This window comes from Aphelocoma coerulescens, chromosome 11, assembly GCF_041296385.1.
Source record: "Aphelocoma coerulescens isolate FSJ_1873_10779 chromosome 11, UR_Acoe_1.0, whole genome shotgun sequence".
NCBI lineage: Eukaryota > Metazoa > Chordata > Aves > Passeriformes > Corvidae > Aphelocoma > Aphelocoma coerulescens.
In genome coordinates this window covers 3,206,919-3,230,601 of record NC_091025.1, presented here as the reverse complement: position 1 = coordinate 3,230,601, position 23,683 = coordinate 3,206,919, and the positions used below count along the sequence as shown (strand labels likewise).

The 23,683-nt window shown below is 43.5% G+C and overlaps 1 protein-coding gene across 6 annotated transcripts in view; it reads left to right on the top strand.

Annotated features, from left to right (window-relative positions):
- The first annotated feature begins 785 nt into the window (after window positions 1-785).
- LOC138117029 (hepatocyte nuclear factor 4-beta-like) overlaps window positions 786-23,683 on the top strand; it is a 36,511-nt gene continuing 13,613 nt past the window's right edge. Inside the window, exons 1-7 of one of the 6 annotated variants that reach the window (XM_069026955.1) lie at window positions 786-912; window positions 5,254-5,680; window positions 5,989-6,212; window positions 10,069-10,228; window positions 11,716-13,067; window positions 19,032-19,206; window positions 21,098-21,192. In XM_069026955.1, the coding sequence (XP_068883056.1) occupies window positions 12,953-13,067; window positions 19,032-19,206; window positions 21,098-21,192 (385 nt within the window). In that variant the 5' untranslated portion in view covers window positions 786-912; window positions 5,254-5,680; window positions 5,989-6,212; window positions 10,069-10,228; window positions 11,716-12,952. Of the gene's footprint in view, window positions 913-5,253; window positions 5,681-5,988; window positions 6,213-10,068; window positions 10,229-10,817; window positions 10,986-11,715; window positions 13,068-19,031; window positions 19,207-21,097; window positions 21,193-23,683 lie in introns of all 6 variants that reach the window. The other 5 variants (XM_069026952.1, XM_069026954.1, XM_069026953.1 and 2 more) reach the window with 5 other exon arrangements.

Below are 23,683 nucleotides of genomic sequence, written 5' to 3'. Positions count from 1 at the left end.
CACTACCACGGGCTTCACTCCTCACTGACCAGTGCCATTGAGTGCAAGTCTTGAAATATTTGGGGAAAATGATAGGGAAACACCAACCATTGCTCTGTGCTGAACGTGACTTAGAATAGCAACTTATGAGCAGATTAAAAATCAGCTCTCGCATCACCTGGATATTCAGAGACCTTCACTGTGTGTTCCTGAGCAGTTCTTATGACTAAAGTGGTCTTAGAAGAAACAGGGATTTTCAGACATCAATTATTTACTGCTGTGATAGGTAAGCTCTGCTCTCACATGTACCATACTATTATTTTTAATTAACGTCTCTAGATTCTCTGGAAAACCCTACTTGCCATGTGAATCCTTATAGCTAAGCAGCATTGAAAATACCTGTATTCCTCACTGCACCTAGAGCTGCAGAGTCAGAATGGTTTGGGTTGGAAGGAACCTTAAAAATCCTCTTGTTCCAATCCACCTCCCACTATCCCAGGTTGCTCCAAACCCTGTCCAACCTGGCCTTGGACACTTTCAGGGACCCAGGGGCAGCCACAGCTTCTCTAGGCAAGAAGGAGATGGGTATTCATGTGAGTGTGGCATTTGTGCAGCACTTTGGGCCATACTGTTGGGCAGAGATGGATATAACGAGGCATGGAAAACATAAATTCAGCTGGCTGGGATCACGGGGTGAGTAATTATAACTGTGGAAGCCCAGCAGGTGGATTAGTTACTGGGCTGCCTCTGCAATAAGCAATTAAGGGAAAACATCTGTTTCACATCACCCATCTCTCCTTTTCCAGGATACTCCTCCGGTTTGTCTCTCTGATGCTGCAACCTGGAGACAAGTCATTTCTGTAAGGAGGTTGTGCAAACATCATGTGTTCCTGTGTGGAAAGCAGGGGACACGGCCAGGAGCAACAGGACACGGTAAGGAACATCCGGAATGAACTCCCGACTCCCTTGTTTTATTTTCTATTGGGTTCTGCCTTGTTCCATTCCAGAACGAAGCTGTTTCCAGGCACTGGCAGCAGCCCTGTTAGAGGTGCAGAAAATAAACCCTCTGCTCAGTGACTCAATATCTCTGCTGCCATCTTGAGTAAGAGGAAAGTCTGAGCATCTGATCAACCTTTTCCTGCTTGATTAGGGGTTTTAAAGTGGATTTTATTAAATTAGCCAGGCCAAACTCACATCTGGTGTGCAAAGTTGGAAAGGTCCTGTCTGCACCAGGAAAGGTTCCCATGCTCACCAGCGCTCCAGGGTATCCATGGCTGATGCTGAGTGTCCTTGTGCTGCTGAAAACGGAGAGCAAGTGAAGCAAAATGGTTTTTGTATTATCAGCACGGTTTCTTCATGCTCTGGGTAGATTTAATTGGGAGAGAATCTGTTCAAAATTATGGTAAATCCAGAATAACCCTGCTTTAGGTGAGCTGGTTTCCATACTGCTGCTGTAGGTCGACATGCACAGATGTAAGAGAATGGTTTTTCCCCCTAAATTGTGGCTATTTCTTACTGGGATAAGTCACCTAGAAGTTAAATCTGGTTGTCTATAGATTATCACAATGTCCAGGCCTCTGCCTGCTAACAGAACATAGACAGAAAAATAATTTTTGAAGGTGTGGACTTCATTATTTAATTTATCCAACTTGCCTTTAATTTATCCATCTTGCCTGAGCAAGCATTGCTTTCTCTAGAAGCCCCTTATCCTTATTGCTCTTGTCTGGGATTTATTTTTCAAGCAGGGATTAGATTAAATTTCTGTAAAAATATTTAATACACTTGATCAGAAATGTGGGGTTTAGCAATGGATCAGTGTGTCACCTGCTGTGCACCCAGTAAATGTTGGTTATTTTCTTCGTGTCTTGATCTAAAATCATGAATATACAATTGGAACATACATTTGGTGAAGAAATGTATCCACCCTCCTTTAGAATGACATAAAAATCTCATGTTTAATTTAAAGTACAATGGAATTGCTGCTTGGCTTGAAGTGCTTAAGTAATATTAGAAACTTTTGCCTAATCTCTGTTTTACAGATTAAAATACCAATATTTCCAGTGCAACCAGAATTTATTAAAGCAGGCTATTGCCTAGGGAAATATGCCTTTGGATGTGTTTCTATCAATTCCCCTGGAAAAAAAAAATAGAATATAATTAGTGTTGCATAATCTTCTAGAGAGAAAAGTGGGCCAAAACCTAAGTGCATAAAGGGAATATTGCAACTGTGGAGTGTAAATTGCTTGTGGCTGCCAGGCTGGTTGTCATTCCTGGGGGCCAATGCCAGTCAGAAAGTCCTAACTGGAAGAAAGCAGCAAGGCTGGTGATGTCCAGGAGAAAGATGAGAGGAGCTGTTGTATAAAATTGGGAAAACAGAGTCCCAGAGTGACAGGTAATTTGTTTTATATATACCTTGTATACCCATCAGTGAAATTCAGGCCAAAATGAAATTATTCCAGTCCCTGGTGATGGAGTTTCACTCTGAGTTCATGGAGACTCCACTGGCTCATGAGACGTTGCTAAATAATTCTCAGTAATTGTCCCATTCTTTCTCCTTCTCGTGGTGAAATCAGTTCTGTGGATCAGCCCCTCTTCCAATTAAAACAATTGGCTGATTAAACTCTCTCCGTGCAGTGAGATCAGATTTGGGTGATTCTCACAGTGCAGTGACTTGATTTGGTGGGGACTATGTGCATCTGGGACTGAGCTGCTCTGGTTTCCCTCTTCACTTCTCCTCCTCACCTCTTGTCTGCTGCAGTTATTATAAGCAGGGTGTTTCTTGCAACATTTCTGAACAGCACCTGGGCTGGAAGCTTCCATCCCCCAAGTGCTGCTGAAGTATAAATAAGAGCAATAAAGAGCCTTTTCCCTCTACTAATAATTCATTGGTGTTTTTATGCAGAATTCTGGCCTGGAGCAAAATATAATTGGCAGGCAGCTTTTAACAGGGGAGGCCACAGTGACCTGTTTCAGCAAGGGACCACGGAATAACAACCTCATGTTGTGCTTTAAGCATCACTGAAATCAGAAACGAAGCTTGGCTTGGAGAGCTCCTCCAGGATTTAAGGCTGGTTTTCCCATTCCTTCCCTGAAATATCTGGGGGAAAAAACCCCAAACACACAGGAGGACAGAGGAGGACAGAGATTCTGTTATTCCATGTGTCAGGGGAGAAATAGCTGTAGTAAGTAGCTATATGGTGTAAAAATGCAGGTCTGATCTGTCCCCAAGCCTGTGACCTTTGCCATACATTTGGGTTCCCCAGATTTGCTGAAAACTCTGCCCTGAGGGAATGTCGACAGTAGCAATTCACAAATGAAAAAACAGAGGAGTGCATAATTTGCTGGTTAACTCCAATTTCTAAATGACTCATTTGATGTCACATATTCTTGAAGATATGAAATGGTTCTAATTAAAGGCAGATGTGCAAAATATAGCCTATAGGATGGATATAGGGAAAACATACTTTTCCATGTGAGTGGCAAAGCCCACAGCCACAAATACCTCTCCAGTTTGGCAGCCTCAAAAATGCATCCACAAATATTATTCATCTCAGTGGTCTGCAAAGATTTATCAGGGGTTGCAGCTTCCTGAAAACATCTGTGAGGCTCAGGGGTTTGTGTGTGTTTGTCACTTGGCAAACAGTCACTTGCTTTTACTATACCCTCTAAGAGAGCAGCAATTATGAGTAAGAGAGTCTGGAAGAGACTGAAGTGTTCAAAAATGGATGTTATGGGGAAAATATAGCTGGATGTTTACAATAATTTCTCCAATTTAAAGTCATGAGAAGCATCTTTCCACACATCAGTATGTGTGCTTACTGCTTTTTTTTGGGGGGGTGGTAAATCTTTTAGAAAGGAAAATCTGTCTGAATTTGTCCCAAATACTTTAAAAGTAACTTGTCATTTTGGATTGTGCAGGATGGTTTGGGTTGGAAAGGATTTTAAAAGATCATCCCATTCCATCCCCTGCCATGGGCAGGGACACCCCCCACTATCCCAGGGTGCTCCAAGCCCCATCCAGCCTGGCCTTGGACACTTCCAGGGATCCAGGAGCAGTCACAGCTTCTCTGGGCACCCTGTGCCAGGGCCTCCCCACCCTCACAGGCAAGAATTTCTTCCTAATATCCCATCTAAACCTAAATTTTTGCAGTTTAAAGGCATCACCCCTTTGTCCTATCTCCAAATGCCCTCTCCAGTAGATGAACACATAATCCTGAAGCTCCAGGGGTTGAGTAAGAGGTGTCTTATTGATGAACAACCAGCACTTCCCTTATGGACATTGTTGAATCATTATGTTGCATCTATGATTCTATGGTTTCTCCATGGTCCCTAAGGCATTTTAAGAGATATCCCTTACTAGAAATAACAAAAAAGCAAAAATCTCCATGGGATATAGGATGGGCAACCTGTTAGAGATGATTCACACAGTGGAGTGGGCTAAAGACTGTGTAAGGGTACAAAAATGCATCCCACCAGCACCAGCATTGCTTTCCCACATTTCCAGAGACTGGAGTGCTGTTCATGTCCCTCAGAGCCTTGATTTGTGAAGGAGTCAGGGCATAAGCTGCTGAACACCAGTGAGGGATTAAATCTTTGCTGATGAGTCTCATTTTCTATCTCTCCATGCCCAGCTGAGATGGATATTTTTAATGACCTCTGGGTGCAGAGCTGGAGAGCAGAGACAAGCAGCGAGTCCCAGAATTACTGGGGTTTCTCATCTCCTGTTTTAAACAGAGATAAAATGGGCATTGCTCCTGTGCCTCAGTTCTCTAGAACAAGCTATTGGATGTGATGGAGCTGAACTCAACGATTCTCCTCCCTTGCAACTCAGGATATTCTGTAATTCTGTGATCTTTTCCTACAGGTTTTCTCATTTTTCTTCTTGAGTTTACCCCTTTGATGCTATTATGACTCATAGATGTTTTCTCCAAAGCCTCATCAATTTCAACACAATAAACATTTTCAGATAATCCATCATTTAAAAAAAATTTTTTTAAAAAAATCAATATTTACTTAGGTTTGTGCCTGTTTCAGCTTTCCAGTCCCCTGCAGAAAGTTTTTCTCCAGAGCACTTAACATGTTGGTTGAGGATTTTTCCCTTTTACCCTTGATGCTGAACTCCAACAAAATGTTTGTGTGTGTGCAAGAGCTGCAAGGTCAGATGTGCAAATAGGTAATGGATTGTTGCAGATGAAATGGACTTAGCCTTTGAGTTTTGTTTTGGTTTTTTTAAGTGGTCTGTCTCCTCTCTGAAATGTTTATATTTGCACTTAGTTTACTTAGAAGACAACACTGAAAGGAGTATTTTGGAGGAATTCCATCTTTGTCCTGAATTATGAACTTTTCTGAAGAATGGCAAAGATAGAAAATCTGGTGGACAGAAACAGAAGTCAAAACTATCCAACAAAACACTGCATCATTTCCCTGGAAGGAACATTGTTGAGTTTACTGTAAATCTGATGATGATTCCTGTGATCACAGTCAAAGGTCAACCCATTCCTGGTGATAATCTGAGATAAACCAACAGATGTTATCTCATATGAGAAAAACACAGTGTGAAGACACTGAGGAGAATGGTTTGCAAAAAGTCTTACAACCGGAAAAGGCGGCTTTTGGTGACATTTGAATCTTCCTTGTGATAAAACTGGATTCAGATTCCACCACAGAAATCTTAAAATGCAAAAGAAAAACAAGGGACAAGGTAAATTCTTTTAAACTCAGAGCTAGGCATTTGTAAGATACAAGGCAAGATTATAGTCCTGCATTAATTTTTGGGAATGTGGGAGATTACAGTTTAAGATAAATGAGTATGGCTGTGATGGAAGAATCCCTTAAAAATGGCACTTTATGTGCTAGAAAAGGGCTTGTAACATAAAGGCATTCCCTAAAATAGAAAGCACAACACCAACATAAAACACTCATCATGTTTTCAGTGCAAGGCGAGGATTTGCACTCCTAACCTCCCACGATGGAGCTGGGCCTTCAATAGCATTTCTGTTCTCTCCTCAGCTGAGCTAATGACAGATCTGAAGAAGTGTTAACACCGCAGCCAAACAAGCTCGAGGTGGCAGGGATGTTGTTCACAGGGGACATGGGATTCACAGCAAATACTCTTTTCAAGGCTGGTTGCTCCTGATTAAATGGTGTTTTCAGCAGGAAAAGCCAAAAACTTGCCCAGAGGCAGTGGAGTGCTCCAGATGAGTCCCATGCCTACTCCAGCAACAGTGGGTGAGGTAATGCTCTCCCTGGCTCCTCTCTCCTCTCCTGCTGCCAGCCCTGGCTCAGGCTGGGATATTTGCTATTTGCTTGCTATTTATTTGTTATTTTTTATTTATTTGCTGTTTATTTGCTATTTACTTTTTTAAAATTTATTTATTTGCCAGTTGCTTTATTCAGAGGCCGATGTCACCCACGGTGGAGGAATCCAACCTAATTCCCGATGGCTCCGTGTGTCATTTTCATTCTTGGCAAGGGGAGTTTGTCTTCTGTGACTTCACCACCCATAAAATTTGCAGGTTGAGTGGAAGTCACCTAAACTCCCCATGAGCTCTCTTTAGGGAGGTTGGCATTGCCATGCAGTTCCTCCGAGGTCTCTTGGACACCTGTCTGAGTTTGGGATGAATCACCCTCTGGACACAGCAGGAGAGGAAACGGCCTCGAGTTGAGCCAGGGGAGGTTGAGATTGGATAGTAGGAAAATTTTCTTCATGGAAAGGGTTATCAAGTGTTGGGACTGGCTGCCCAGGGAAGTGGTGAAGTCACCATCCCTGCAGAGATTTAAAAAACATGTGGATGTGGCACTTGGGGACATGGGTAAGTGGTGGGCTTGGCAGTGCTGGGGGCATGGTTGGACTGGATGGTCTTGGAGGTCCTTTCCAATCTTAATAATTCTATAATTCTATGACATGCCAATTTTTCTTTAGGGGTTGAAGAGATACTGATTTTTCCAATCCATGTGTGAAATCTTAGTTTGGGATGGTGAAAATTAGGAGAACTTCCTGATGGTGGTCTGGAGAAGGGGCTCTGATGCAACCTCGTAGTTCTCTGAGTGACAAAATCTGGATGAACACATGGGAACAACTCATCCCAAGGGCAGTGAGAGGAAAATGAGGGCAGAAAAGGAAGTTTAATTATTTTATGGTATTTCCCCCATGTTTTGGTTCTCTGGACAGCATATTCCAAAGCTGTTCTGTAGTTTCTATTCAGTGTTGGATATATCAACAATTTGGAGGAATTTGGGCTGGATTGCTCTGAGACAGAGCAGAACTCAACCCAAACTCTTGCAATTATTTGAGCTTGGATTTTCACATGTAAGCCCAGCCTAGGAAAAACTTTCCATCTTTGTAGGAAATAATTAGAAAAAGAACATTTCCCTGCCAGAGAGTGAAAAACTGTGCAAATCTCACCTGTGAAACACAATATGAGTTTGTTGAAATAAGTCCCATCTTAATTTTGGTGAGTGAGGTGAAGTTTCACAAATGTGTTGATGTTTTTACAAGCTGATGGTGCCAGATATGATCTCTACTGAATTCTTATATTTTCAGATAAAATGTGTTGTTCCCACAAATTTGTCAGTTTTGCTCCCTAGGACATAACTTTCATTTTAGTTTCAGAAGGTTGCCAAGGGTTCCAAATTTGAGTCAGAAACTGGTACCATACCTAACATTTGCGAACAAAAATAAGAACCAAAATGTTTCTGTCATTCCAGTGCTTTAAATTTTGTTCATAATTAAATACTTTAATTTCCCTCCCTTCAGTGACCTTCAAAGTTCCATTAAAAAAGAAACCAACAATTCTTTTTTCTATAAAAAGAGTATTAAATGAAACTTGTTCCTATTTTTCCGTAGTTTTTTTCAAGTGTTGATCAGCTGATCTCTTTCCAGAAAAGAAAAGAGACAAAAAGTCCCTGAAAGGAAGAGAGACAAGAGGTCCTTGTTGATGTGAGGAAAAATATTGGGGTTTTTTCAAAAATATTGCAGCCATTTCTTTTTTCTGAGAATTTACTTCTGCTCATGGAAAACAAAGAAGAGAAATTCCAGCTAGTGCATGGAGGCATCAGGTGTTGGCTATGAAGCATTTGCCAGGCAGGGACAGGTTTATAAAAGTCCTTGGACCCCACATAGGGGAAATGAGATTTTAATCAGATTTCACTCAGGTGTCCAAAAAAGGGGATTTATTTCTAAATCACCAGTGACCTGTGGCTCCATCTTTGCAAATCCAGTTGTTATTCCCAGCGGGAGCTCCTGTTTCTCAACAGAACTGAAATTCAGGCGGCTTCGCATTTAGGAATCAAAAGGAGCCCTTTGTGCTTCTGAAAGTCTGGCCTTGGCCAAGTGTTCTGCAGCCAAGAACAAAAATTAAGTTAACTCAGAAAGAACAAGTCATCAGCCTGACCTTTGGTCATCAGAAGAATGTAAAACATCTTAGATTTATTCCCCAAATCCAAGTCAGATTTCATCTGTGCTGAACATTCGGTGCAATAACTGGGAATTTCATGAATTAGCCAATGTGGAGTCACTGCTGGCAGTGGGGTCTCCAGGTGATTTGTACTTGACAGTTTGTAAAGACCAGAATCCAGCATTCCAGCCTGCTGGAAAGAGCTCTTTAAGGGCTTTTTAATTTGGTTTGGATTTGATCTTTTGTTGTTGTGTGCTTTTTTTCTTTTTTGGAGGGGGTGTTGTGGTTTAGATATTTCTTTGTTTGTTTGTTTAAATTGTCCTAAAGGAAGTTTTTCCAGCATAGTGATTGGAGCTTGTTTAAGTTTCTATTTACTCCAGAGGGTTGTTATGGAAGAGCGAACCTCATTGTTCTAAAGCAAAATGAGTAAATGATAAATGAATGTGTTTGGCAGAAGTAAATCAAAATAAGTTTGTCTGCAGAGACAGGAGGTGGAGGTCCTGATATTTTGCTTTTCTCCTCTCCATCCTCCTGTATGATGGGTGGTGATCTCCCACGTCTATCAGGTCATAGTCCATCACGGGACTTGTGAAATTTCTTAAATGATTTTTATTTTATGAATAATCACTACACAGACAAAATCTTTTTGGGAGATAACAGCTGGAAGAACAAGGAGCCCCTCACAGTGGAAGTTACAACATGTGGAAATGTAATGTTCATTGTAAAAAGAAATACCTGAAAATGTAGAGACATTTTGTTGTTTACTGTACCATAAATATCAAACTGCACCCAGGAAAGGGGAGAATTGATTTAATAACATCTCTTCTAGATAACTTTGAAATGTCTGCCATGGTAATTACATGCTAATGATATGATTTCACACTGCTTATAATCTCAGCAGCACACTGTTTCTAATTATACATTGCCCAGAAAAAGGGCCTTGCTGCTTTCTGTCTTTAAATTATTGTTTTTATCCAGACACCACCTGTCCAGGTAGGTAATATTATAGCTACTGTTGGTTCTGAGAACCTCCTGATCATTGATGGATTTATGTTCACTGCATAAAAATCCTTTTCCTGAACCCTGCAAGTTCACAAAAAACTGTAATTAGTGCTGCATTTCAGTCAGAGAAAATTTCAAAACAGTGGTAGGGGATTTTAAATGGCTCTCTATGAATAAAAGCAGAAAACTTCTTTTCCAAAAATACAGTTAATGACTTCTGCCTCACCATTTTGCATAGCAACAAGTCCTTCATTAAGTTTTAGTCTCTCAGACACCTCTCCCCATATGCAGCATTGAGTTAGTGTCCTTTAAAATCATCCTCCAAAGATTGATGTGCAGCTTCCATGGCTTGCAAACATCTTCCCCCATCACTTACCTCTCCAGAGAAATGTTATTTCTGACACCCTGCCCACAGTACTTTGTGTTCTCTCTCAATCAATCTCAGCATCCTTATCTTTGTTGCACTTCATCTTGTCTAACAAGCGTTCCCAAAAGCACCTGAATTTTATTTCTAGGAATAAGTGTGCTGTCTTATTGGGACCATGTGTTCTTCAGAGCCTGCCCTGTGCCCTCACATAGGAGAATCCACATTGATTCATTCCCAGAGCATGAACTTTGAACACTCATATTATTTTTATTAAACTTAACTCTGGTTCTTTCTCTTCTCTCCCCTTTCCCCTGCACCCTCCAGCTATATCCAGCCTCAGAGTCAAAACAGGGATAAATGGAAAACACATTGGAAAGAGGATTATGTCCATATGGAGGAGGATTGACATCCATTTCCAAACTGGGAAGAACGTGCTATACCAGCCAGTTTTGCCTTTGGTTATCCACCTGAGATGCCTGTGCAGGTGAGTGCCTGAGCACCCAAGGAAAAGAGGGACACTCTGGGAAGTGTCTCAGCAGAAAGTGTTTGTCAGCCTCACAAATCTCTACTCAAATCCATCCTTTCTGCGGTCACAGTCTGGGAAGGATTTGAGTTCTCTTCCCATCTGCCTGACTGCTCTGTCAGGTTGGATCATGGTAAGGTAAAAAGAAACCAGCTTGACGTTCCTGGCTCTTGGCTGGGCCATTGTCACTTCATTGTGACACGAGCAGTCATGCTCAGGAGATGTGAGGCCACCTCCGAGTCTCCTGATGTTGATAAAACTCAGCCCCAGCCTTGAGTAGGTCCCAGCTGAATTGCAGCTGTGACTCAGAAAGTGATGTAAGAAAGCAGGGAGAGGAAAAAGAAGAAACTGTTCAGACCTCAGCAAGGTTTTGTCCATCTTCAGGAGTGGTTTGGAACAGGGCACTGACATCTGTTTGGAATAAATGCCACGTACTGTCCCTCCAACCCCACCTTCCACAACAAGTCTGTCCTGATTATCAATGTGGATGTGGTGCTGAAATCTAGTCCTGAACTATGAAATTTGCTCTATAACCTTTTGTCATTTCCAGAATGAAAATTGTCCAAGCACATCCTCATCCCACAACTTTCCTTGGAAATTTTCCTCAACCCTCACATCGTACTGAGGGATGGAAAATGCTGAGAGATCTCTAAAGCCAACAAGATCAGGGCAGGAGCCCTGAGTTCTCCTCTCTGAGCCTCAGCTGTCCAAAATCTTGGTAAATACCAAAATGGCTATTTTAATGGTGAGAAATCCATTAAAAAACTCTCCTGGAATTGTAGAAATGTGAAAACCCTTTGCTGTAGTAGTAGCAGAGTTCTGAGAATCAGGCAGGATTGTGTCCACAGCTCAGTTTAAAAAAAAAAAAGAGCCAGATTAATGGGCATAATCAAGCCTGACATTGAGTAAGAGGCAAGAACGAGTAATCAGATCCCAACTTAGCTGATGCTGGCATTACTGGGAGCCTGGGGCACAGTCCAAGGATAAAAACATAATGTCTTATCTAAGCAAGGAGTCATTTGTGCACCACTGGTTACAACATGTTCTTAAAAAGGGAAAGAAGGAAAAGGAAAATATGGCACATGAAATTATTTTATTCCCCAGAAACGATAAGAAAGTAAAGCTAAAAGTTCCTACACCCAATCTTTATAGAGGAAAAGCCTTTCTAGAGTTAACCCCTTGCAATGTCCACTGTAAAACACCAGGAGATGAAAAAATATTTAAAAAAAAAAAGTGAAATGGGGATTAAATCAAATTAATATAATGAAGACACTTAAAACCTCAGATTTTGGAATATTTCTTGCTATTTGGACATTGCTGGGATCCATGGGGCCGGCCTGCTCCTCGGTTCAGTGAGAGTTCAGCAGTCTGGCAATCCCATCCTTTGGCCGAGGCTCCTTTTCTGGCAACACATCTCCCTGTTTCTCAAGACTCTTATTTTCCTCCAGATTCAACAGGACGTTGACCTGGATCTCTCAGAACAGCTCATGGAGAGGAAAGACCCTCTGACACAAAACAACGTCACTGGAGAGAGAGCTGTAATGTCAGGGAGGGCATCTGGAAGCTCAAAGTGGGAATAAACCAATCACTCCAAGCTGTATGGCTTTGCATGGCTGAGTTTTATTTCCATTCTTTTGAAGCACAGCTCATGAGTCTTAACAAGGAAAGAACTTTTGTGTGAATCAAAAAAGCTTGTTTGTGTAAAATTCAGTAAATTAAAAAAAAAACCCAGACCAAACGCCACAGGCCTGCGGGGAAGAACTGGAATTGAATTTGTGTAATACAGACCTTTCCCAGAAAAGCCAGGCGTGGGTCAGCGTGCAATGCAACACCACACATCTGCTAGGGATTCTGCCCAGTTCCTCCCAGTCTTTTCCATTTCCATCATTTGCCATCATTTGAAACCTTCCACGATGACGACTCTCAACCAAAGCCCAGCTCTTCCCCAGCAGGGGCTCTGGGACTCTGGGGCTGCCTGGAGTCGGGAGGAAGACACAGGTGAGAGGGATGGAGGGTGGTGGGTGGAAGGCACCTCCTCCACCTCACCTCTGCCTATGGAGCAGGGTGAAACCATGTGTGCAGCTGGAATGAAGCCTCATTTTCCCCTTCCAGCAGCGACTCAAGGTGTGACCCAGTGTAAGCACTGTGGTGTCTCATGGAAATTACTCAGGTTCTCAGTGCTGACCTGTTTTGATGATCTTCATCCAGTGGGACATGGATTTATTGTCCTCATCAGCCTCAAGTGACACCGTTTGCTCTTTCCCCATGGGCTGGTAGGTGAGCAAGGTGACAATTGGTGATTGGACGTGACCACTGCTCTGCCCTGGGAGAGTGACACATGTGTGCAATGGCCTCTCCTCAGCCCTTCTCAAAATGTTTGTCCAGGAGCAGCCATAAATCCGGCTATATTGACCCGAAGATGCAATCCAAGGCGTTTGAGTCTAGGCCTTATCTACATCACCTTATCTGGAGCGAGAGAGCGAGATGCACCCCGGGAAGGGAGGGGACTGCGCCAGAGGGATCGGCCTCGTCCCTTCTGTCCTGGCACGGGGAGGGGACTGCGGGCAGAGCTGGGTAATGATTTGTCATTGCAGGGACCGGGGTGTCTCTCTCTGCAGAGGAAACCTTGGCCGTGATTGACAGCAGGGCTGTTTCTGCTGCTTCCCTCGCTGTTGTCAAGTAATAATGAAGCTTTGTCAGTCCATCATGGACATGGATATGCCAGATTATGTTGACTCCTTGGACTCCTCTTATACCATGCTGGAATTCGACAACCTCCGTGTGCTCCCCAATAACACCGGTGAGATTTTTTATTCATTTCCTCTCGAATAAGCTCCACTATCTTTGTTATAAAGCTGGACTCCGAGGAAAGGCTGATGGGAGGCGTGGGGCAAAGGGTGGAAGGGGTAATATTTAAGCAGCTGACCTGTCAACCTCTCTTGCATCCGTGGTTATGTTTGGGCTGAAACGCGACCCCTTCGCTTGCCGGTCCCATTTTGGGTTATTCTTTTCTTTGGTGGGCTGAGCGTCATGTCCTGAAGAGCTCACCAGGTTTTGCAGACGTTGGTAGAGGTCTTCATGGCATTCCCTGTGTTTGTCCCCCTGTATTGCTTATGAGAGGAGTAATTACCAATATTTCTCGTTAAAATGTGCGTTTCATTCCCGTATATGACTTCGGTTGATATTTAATCCTCAGGAAAACATGTCGTGCCAAATGGCATTTGCCTGTGACCGCGTGTCGTGTTTAAGTTGGTCCCAAGGACCTGGATTGAGAAGCAATATCCAAATGATTACTAGCCTCATAGTTTTTTTTCTGGCTACCAAAATGGTCCAACAGTTTTTAGGGCACAAAAGGACTTGGCTGGGAGATGGAAGTGTTTATATGTCGAGACTTCCGCTTCGTTCACAGGAATAAGGCGCTTTGTGTAGTCCTTAATTTTTTTGCAGTCAAAAGTACTCTGACATAAAGTGAACTGTATTCTGTGAAATCAACTGCTCACTGTGTAAAAATAAAGGGCATTTTGGTCATTTTGCATGAAATCAATCGTGCAGCTGAATGAGATTCCAACATTAGTGATCCCTTTGGAGAGTTTTGGCAGCCTTTTCTTTTAATTTGTTAAGGAGCTTAGTGAAATTAAGATGGGATTTTCACATTTGCTCATTAACTGGCTCATCAAAAGAAATCAGTGTTTCAGTAGGGCTATCACCTACAGAATAAAATGATTAGAGTTATTATTGTGGGGCATGGAGGGAGGTCAGGAGGCAAGTAAAGTTAAACGGCCTAAAGAAACTTGAATTTAAAGTTGCCTTCAGTAAAGCTCTGGCTGTCCCGAAATCAAGGATTTTCAATGTATATAGGTTTTGCCATCTCCAGATAGACTGGATCTTACTCCTTATTCTTGCAGAAAGGTTTCCATCTCCCATCCTACTCCAGAAATAGTATTTAACATAGAGTTTTCACTTTGTCACTTCCCATTGAACAACAAGATATTTTTCACTTTTTGAAGTGGCACAAATTTCCTCAAAATTTGATATAATTTTGCAAATGAACCACCAACGCCTGTTTGGGCTCTCTGTTGATTCACGCAGTGGAACTGACAGGTTGAGTTTTTTTCTGAACTTTATCGAGCTCGGTATTGTGTTATTTGGTTAGCTGTTAATGACTAACCAGCTCTCTCGGGAAGTAGCTGCTTTGAAATTAGCTTGTTTGTCTTGGGTAAGTGTCCTTTTCTACAGTTTGTAAAAATAACTTCAAAAAAGGCCTGAAATGGTCATGCCTGGAAATCTATTGCTGTCCAGCTGAGTTCAGTCCCCTGAGATAACTCAAAATCACAATTTCCTCGTAGCTTCAGAGATATTTTAAAATTTGTTAGAATCAAGAAACAATCACATTTTAGGTATTTTTCACAATTATACTGGACTTCTTTAAGATTGTTTATATCTCTCCTAAGACTCATCTGTATTTTCCCTACTAAATGACGGCAGCTTTGCCCTCTATAAACATGAACAGGAAGGGATGCAATATTTATTTTAAAGGACTCAGTTTCTTACCTTCTGAACAATTCCAAAAGTGAAAATTGGAATATTATCAAATAAGGTCATGCTTTCTTGAAACCAACTCTTTCCTCCTTCAGAACATTATTTCACCAAAATTTTGGGTGGATTAATATTCTAGAGCACTTCTTGTGCTTAGATGTTTCTTCTTCAGGGAGCTGCTATCATTCTGAGATTTGCCCCGATACGTATTTTGGATTTTCCACCTTCAAATAGCTCATAATTTGCCAAATATTTCAAAATTAATTCAAAACAAAGACTAGAACATTCTATGGGAGTGATATAAAAAATATTTTGGTTTAAACAGATGGCAAAAGGAAAGGAGCAAAAATCACTTCTAATTCTGTCTCTCCCTTGAGAAATATGTGTTGTAACAGCAGAAATTTTCCCATTCTGTACAAATTTGTTTCCTTTACCTTGGCTGGCACTACAAACCTTGTTCTCGGGTTCTTTTGTGTGGTTAATGCTCTTGTCAGAGCTCTCACTGTGGTTAGGACATGAAGCATTATTGCCGTGCAGCCCCTGTCGGGGAGCGCTTTCTCCCGGGGTGGTGCTTGTTGTCCCGCCTCAGCACACGCACACCACACCGATCCTTGGGATTCTGGCACAAGGCTGGGGAAATATTCCCAGCCCTGCTGCAGTCTGACCCAATTCAGACCATGCAAAAGCCACCAGAGATGTTTTGGCAGTGATTTACCATCCCTCCAGCTGCAGGAGTGCCTGGAACAGCTCTGGCCTTTCCGGTTGGCCCCTTCATCATCGTTCCTGTAGGATTTGGGATCACTAAGTCACAGCTTTGTTTTATATCTCAAAAACCCTTCTATTTGCTGAAAGCTGATGTAGAAAGAGGCCAACCTGCACGTGGCCAGGGTTTAAACCCCCTCCTGCCCTACTTTTGTGTGTACAGGTTTCGCAATGCTGGCTTTGGCACCGAGTTTGACTCTGTGTGTGTGTACAACCCATACTCGTGATGTCTTCACGTTCTAGCCCAGCATGTGGAACTTGGGGATTTGTTAACTGCAAATTCTGTGCACCAAAACTGGGATTTCTGAGTAGGTAAAAGCCACTCTGGAAAGTACTGCAAGACAATTCTCTTTTACAATGTGCATCTAGAAGAGCTGTAGCCAATAATGGAACTGAAAGGAAAAGCAGTGCAGGGGTCAGGTATCATGAGAACATCCTCAGTGTCATTTCTTATCACTGTAAAACTGGCATTAACACTTCAGCCCTGGTTAGGCAATGATTTATATCCAGAGGCAGTAGGTAACAAAAATTTGTGTGCATTTCTGTTGTGAGATTGGCTGCCCCCAAAGCTGGGGAAGCCACTAGGATGATCTTCTCAGCCTTAGGTAGCTCCCAATCTGCACACTGACTATATATAACTCACAAAAAATGGTCAACACTTCAGATATTTCTGCCAGTGACCCTTGGGGACAGCCCCAATGAGGAGTCTGGCCACAAGCAGAGCCTCAGCTCAGAGCCCCACAAAGTCAAGATGAGTTGTGGTCTCTTCCTGGAGAACAAAATCAAGTGCATCTCTCCAGTGGAAATTTCTGAGGCACCAGGGCATGGCTTAGGAACTGTTCAGGTTATTGCCTTGTGTCAGGCAGGGATGGAGCACACGAAGCAGATTGCACAGGCAGTGAGGGGACTGTGCTGCCAGGGATCCTGGCTTTCCTCTGCCTTTCCTTGCAGAGATCAGTCCAGGAAAAACCCAAACACTGCCTGGGTTTGAAAGAATCTTCTGGTGCCTGCGATATCCACTGTGCTTTGCTCTTCTCTGAGCTAATTCTCATTTGGGACCCATCATTAGCTGGTGACAGGATTTTGTAATTAAAATTTATCATCCTAATTAATGTGCATTCTGGCTTAGGGCTTTCCTTTTATTTATTTATTTATTTTTTTAATTTTCTGTTCACATTCAGCCAATTCAGCTGAAAAGGACACGTGGATCCTTCCCAGGGATTGAGCTTTTAGCTGTGGAACTGCCCTAACACAGAGCCACCCAACTCACTGGTGTTTTGTTTGTGCTTCCATGGATACAAGTGAGGGCAAAATTTGGTTTGCTAATTTCCACAGGCCCTCTCACACACAGTGCTGATGGTTCCTCCTTCAGTAATACCTGGTTTAAGGCTAGATTATTAATTCCTTCCTTATATCAGCAAGCAGATTCTCATGTCCTACTTACATAAAGGAAAAAACAAAGCTTTTCTGCTGAGTAAATACTTTCCAGCATCAGGAATGTTTTGTGGTCTGGACCTAGCTGAAGGATGAGGGGTCCATTGGAGACCTAAACTTGGCTTGATTCCTCTAAACTCTAGAGAAAGCATGAGTGGAGTGAAGAGGAAATTGCCTGTCTTATCTTTATTTTCGTTGTGCAAAATTTTTAAATGGAATCCTACACACTCGGTGCATTTGTTTATGGTTATATGCTCCTTCAAAAAATGGATGGAACAACAGATGCCCAAATGTTCTGCAGTTATCCTCAAAGGAATATTCTGTACAGCTCATTTAATACTGAGTTATTAAGTAAAATAAAATCAAGAGTCATTGCAAAGAAAACCCCTAAAAATCAACCGAAATTGCTATTAAACATGTCTGACACAGACAACGTCCCCAGAGGACCCAAGTGTCACTTCCTGACAAATGTCAGCGCTGGGAGCCTCTTACGCAGATTTTGGGAAGAGGCAAATCTCAATTCCAAATCTCAAATGTCATTATGACCTAAGAATGATTTTGGTGCTGTCATTCTTGCTTGTCATGTTGCTCCCATCTTGCTATAACCTGCTTATTTACTCATCCATACGCCAGAAGGTGAATATGAACCAAAAGGGTTATTTTAGGGGGTGACGGGAAGTCTGAACTTTGCATTACTGAAGTCTTAGCTAAAAATATCTTAGTCTCAGTCTTAGCTAAGAAACTTCCCAGTTTTTGAAAAACTAAAGCTTTGTTGGCTTTGTTATTTTGGGGGGGTTTGATTACAATTTTCCTTGCACAGCAAATATTTTCACTATAAATTTTTGAAGTGTGTTCACACAGAAAAACAACCTTCCCTCGCTCTCTCTGTATATGTACCCAGATTAACCAGAGCTATTTTTATGCGTTATGGATTAGAAAACTCTCTCTAGGCAGATCAGATGGCAGTTCCTCCCCTTTGAGGAGTTTTCTCTAAGAAACTGTTAAGCTGAGCTTTCCCTGTCTCTGCTGCGAGGACGTCTCATCGCAGAGACGTGTCAGGATGTGCCTTGGCCCAGAGACTCCTCTGAGGTCACTGGAGCACGAGATGGGCTCCTCTGGAGCACAGAACATGCTCCCAAGAGGTATGATAAATTCATAAAACTGTCCTGCAGTGGGTGCCCGGGTCAGGCTCTGCAAACAGATGGAGAGATACAAGCACTGTCAGCTGCCTCTTCGCAAGGATCTCCTGTTTCTTCCTTCCCCAACTGTGCCTCAAATTAGGAGGATTAAGAGGGCAGCGAGTCTGGTGGTTAGGGCCGAGGGAGAGGTTCCAAGGGGAGTTTTCAGCAGTGTGTACACACAGGGCAGGCAGGGGCAGAGCTATTCCTGCCCCAAATGAGTGGGTGCAAATGGAGGACATGAGAGAGGGCATTCATATGACCTAATTTTGGGTCCCTAATTTAGAAATCTGATCTTCCTGCACACCTCTGTTGCTTTCTAGTGGAAAGCAATGAGCCTCTTCAGAGGGAGTTTCAGAGCAGTGACCAGACTTAGGACTAAAGGGATCCCTGTTGGAGCTGCTGTCTCTGCCTTCCAGCTGCAGAGGAGCTCTCAAGAACAGTCTTTTATCTTTAGCACCTCTGTCATGGGCATGAAGCAATTCATCCTTTCTGCCTCTGCTGTTTCTTCTCTGCATTCTATTTATTCAAGTTCATGAGGTTTTTTTGTATTTTCTGCTGTGGACACCAGCTTTGGACCATGTTCTCCAGGTATGTCATTCAGGAGGTGGCTCGCCATCCCTCAAAAACATAAAACTCACATCCAGGTGAGGTTTCTTTATATGTGTCCACAAAAGTATTGATAATTGATAAATTCTCAGGAGTCGTTTGGGTTATGCAGCTTGACCTCTTATCACTGAAGTGAAGAAAAGCACCAATACCAGAAGCAAAGGAGCTGAGCTTGGGAAGAGCATGGCCATAAATGCTGAGGTTTCCATTAAAAGGGGTGTCTAATTGTCCCCATTCTCTGCCAGCAGAGGCCATCGCGGCTGAGTCAGCAAACACCAACCTGCTCCCCAACGGTGTCAGCTCCCTGTGCTCCATCTGTGGGGACCGGGCCACCGGCAAACACTACGGGGCCTCCAGCTGCGACGGCTGCAAAGGCTTCTTCAGGAGGAGCGTCCGCAAGAACCACGTCTACTCCTGCAGGTACCGGCATTTCGGCAACCGATAAATGCAATTTATGGACGCGGGAAATGATTTGGGGTGGGGATCAAGGGCTCTTTTCTCAAAGTTGCCAAAGTTGCCACACCATGAAGGCCAACAGTAGGACTGCAGTTTGGTTTGCAAGGAGTAAACTCGGTCCTATGTCTAAACTCAGTCCTGTCTCATCTTGGACCCTGAGGCCTGCATTGAGTGAACTCACCATCACTGCTTTCCCCATGGTGTAAATTGAAGGAAACTCGTAGACTTGAGAATCACAGAAAGACAGCACTAGGTTGGAAAAGACCTTTGAGACCCTCGAGTCCAACCTAAAACCTGAGGTTTGACTGATGTGGAAAATACATAAATACAGACCCTGAGCATGGAGTGACACCATGACCTCGTCACAGCCCAGCAAGGGATAGCCAAGGTGGCAAGGACCAAAGCTCCAGAGATTTCATCATTCTTGCTTTTCCTGGTAAAAAACAACAGGCATCCAAGAATCTGTCGCCTCCAAAGCCCTCTCACAGCTTCTCTGTTCTTGTTTTGAAATACAATAAATGATGTACACTGACTTAGCAGTGATGATTTTATGAACGTTCTGAGAAATAAGTGTGGACTAGAGATGATTTGCATCCACTTTGGCACACAGGTATACATTTGAGAGAGGCTTTTTGCCAGGAGGAGGCTATAAATTACAAAGCTGCTATCTTGCTTGACCTTAGAAAAATGATGTTTATTTTAGCACAGGAGAAAGTGGAAAGAAATCCCAAACCTGAATACATTTAAGCCCTTCATCTCTAGCTAAAACCTGGAAGTTTTCTTTCTGTTCCAAAGCTTTTTATCCTCTAAGGGCATTCCCAAATTTTTGTAATGCAAGTCACCCTACTCCTTCAAAATGTTCCTGGTGCCCTTATCACTCTAGGACACACCAGCCACAAAAGACACCTGAGGAGACAGCAGCATCCACCCACACAGTGCCCATCCCATGAACTGTGGGACTCCTGCAGGAGGAGATGACAGCTAGTACTGGTTTCTTTGAAATTTCAGCTGTTGGTCTCCTGGGAGCAGAGTTGTTGCCTCTCCCCAGGAATCTGTGAATCTCTGTGATAGTTGGCAGCTCATAGAAGATCCACGGCATCGAAGCCAAGCTTGTGTGCAAGCCCTTATTTAGTGAGCTCAGCCCAGCTCAGGGCTCTGCTTATCACAGACGTGAATTCCTCTGAAAGTCTTTGGGCCTTTGTACCTTTGGCTTTTTACCAGTCTGGGAAAGTGCCTCAGCTTTTACAACCTCTTGGTCCTGGAGCAACCCACGTCATCCCCTCTCTGCATGGAAGATCCCCCTCCCATTGTTTCACCCACCATGGGGAGAGCTGCCAAGCCTGCGTGGGCCACCCCTGGAACAGCACAAGGGTTCCTAAATCCCTGTTGAAATGAGGAGGAATTAGGAGGCCACGGGCCTCAGAACAAGGCCGCAGACCCAAAGGACTTGTGGCCTATAATGCAGCTTATTCTACACAAATCATAGAATACTTAACAAGGGAAATCAGACAAAAACCCCAACACCCAAAAACTGTCTGGAAGTGGGAGATGGAGCTCCTACTGAGCCCAGCTTGAGTCACAGTCATGTTTTCACAGCCAAGACCATCCCAGTCCCTGCAGGGTGGGTGGTCTGAAGCCGCTGTGCTCCCATCTGGCAGGAGTGGCGGCGGGGAAGAGGAGGAGCTGGGCCAAGCCAATGTGGATTCAATCCATTTCTTGCAAACCTTTGGCTCTTCTCTAGGATTGTGCAGTGTGGAGCTCAGGGAGGTCTGGGGCTGTATTTGGGGCTGCTCAGGGTGAGGGGGGCGCAGATACCAGGCTGGTTGCTCATGTTGTATTTCCCATCTCCTCCCAGGTTCAACCGACAGTGTGTGATAGACAAAGACAAGAGGAACCAGTGCAGGTACTGCAGGCTGAAGAAGTGCTTCAGAGCTGGCATGAAGAAAGAAGGTGGGTGCAAAGAGACATTTCAAATGTGCCAGCTGCTGTCTCGGGCCCTGCTCCCATTGCAGAGCATGGCAGGGAGCAGCAGCAGCACTGGCTGGAGAGATGATGATTGTGTGTCACAATGAGAGATCTTTTGTTGCAGCTGAAAGCCCCATTTGCCATTTTATCTCCATTTCAATGAGAGCCCAGTGACATTATTCACCCATCCTGTGAGGCTGGTCTTTTTGGGATATTTTAATCCTGGGAAAGGAATGGGCTTCCTCAGGGTTTATCTTTTTTCTAAGTGTTTTACAATAGCAATTTCTGCTCTCCATACCCACTGGTATGACTCCTAGCTCCACCTGTGCCAGTCTCAGTGAAGATCTGGTACCTTCAAAATCATAAATACCATCAGTTTGCTGCTTCAGGTGGTGTGGTTGGCTTGGCTGATGCTCACGTAGCTGCGTGCAAGGGCAAGGTACAGCCTGAGTACAGTGCCTTAAGTAGCAAGAGCCCGTCCTCTGTGACACAGGGCACACAGGCAGAGCTCCTGCAGCAAGGTGACTCATGTGTCCCCCACAGGTGACACAGGAACCCCAAGAGAGGACATGAGTCAGAGCCAAACCCTTTGGTCGTGCTGCTGGTTATAGTGTGACCATGGAGCCACCAGCAGCACCAGCACAGAAGGGCCAATCCCATATTGGCCAACACCTTTTGTTGCATGTCCCACTGGCTGTATGGAGAAGGAGGAGAGTTGTAGGCTTGGGTGCCAGTGACCATCAGGATGTGCCTTTTCTAAAGGAAATACTGCTATAGTGCTTAATGCTCAGCAGCAGAAAACTCATTTCTGTTAACCTGTGCCTACATCCAGCTTGCCAGGGGAAGTCTGGGATCTATCACAGCACTTCTGGTCTCTGCTCATCCAGTTCTGCCTACTAGGAGAGCGTGGATGATCCTGTTTTACTGTGATTGTCCTTGTCCACTAAGTGCTTGACAAACTAGGGGCCCAACCAACCTGAGGTGTAGGTTTTCAGGTGATGGTTTCAACACCCTTCACCCTTCATTTGTGCTGTTTCCAAACCCACTGAAAGATTAGGGGGGTAGAAAGGAGCTTGAAAGTTTCTTTCCATGTCACCAACTTCATCCAAGAGGTGAAATTTTTGTCCCATTGAAATCAAGGGGAAATTTGCCATTGATTTCTGGTAATTCTTAAATTTTACTGGTGATGAAATGATCTTTCTGACATTCTGACCATATGTTTCCCTGGAAAAGAAGGGTGTCTTGAAAATTGGCATAAATCATGGATGAAGCAGAAATACTGGCTGGTTTAATTTAGGAGAAATGGAGTAAATAGAGCAGATGGAAAAACAAATAGAGCTGAGACTAATAAAGACGAAACTGAAGCTGATCTGGTTAGTTCTAGATGGGATAAAGCCAAGTACCAATGCAGCAAACTTCACTGCTTGGAAAGGCTGAAATCTGGTTATCAGATCTATTCTTTGAGCTGAAGCATGATTTTTATTGTTTTTTATGGTAAGAGTTATAAAACCTTGGCTCATGCCTCCATCACTGAGTGCAGCTTGATGGAAGATGACTCATTTCAAGTTCCACATTGTCACATTCCTTCAAACTTTTTTATGAGTGCAGTCAGGTTGTGCACTCAGAAAATGCTCCTGTGTTTGGCAAGGAAGATTTTAAAGCACCTTGAGCAACTGCAGCACAGAAATTAGCTTAGCTGACCAGAGCTCTATCCCAAGCACATACGCAGGACTGGGAAAAAAGTGCTCTTGCACAATTGTGTGCACAAAAAGAACACAGCTATTTGCTTTTGGATGGTTCTAGATTAATATTAAACAGTATTGCAAAGATTTAGGGAAAAGGAGAAGCCATGTCTTGGATAGAGCACTATTGGAGTGCACAAATATTTGTACTAAATCTTTTGGAGCGTGCAGCAGTTCATGCTGGGAGGTGGCAGCATCCACACTCGCCGTGCTCTGTGTCCCAGCACTGGCACAACCCCCTGTCCCTGGCACATTCCTTTTGGGCCAGCCCTTACAACAGCAATCAGAGTTTCCAGGGTGTGGCAATAGCATTGTTTATCCACAGCAGAGGGGAAGAAGCTGGAAACGATCCTTTTCCCAGGCTGGCTGTGACAGTACACCTGGGGTGGGGTCAGCAGGGCTGTATCACCCTCGAACGCGCCCCACTGACCCACTGCTCAGTGTCTGTGTGCACAGCCTTGGAGAACTTGCTATTCCCTGGCAAAACTAACAGATAAACAGGAATTTCGGATCCAGAGGGATTTTTTTTCCCCCAATCTTCCTGTGTTGTAAGACGTGACGTGACATGTTTGGATCTTTTTTTTCTCCCCTTTTTTTTTTTTTCCCTTTTGACAACAATTTCAGTGGATAAGGAATTACAAGGAACTGTGTAGCCTGGTAGAAGGGAAATTTCTCCCTAAAGAAATAGCCATGTGATACAAATACCTGAGTAGCCTTAAACTGTGCCAGCAGGG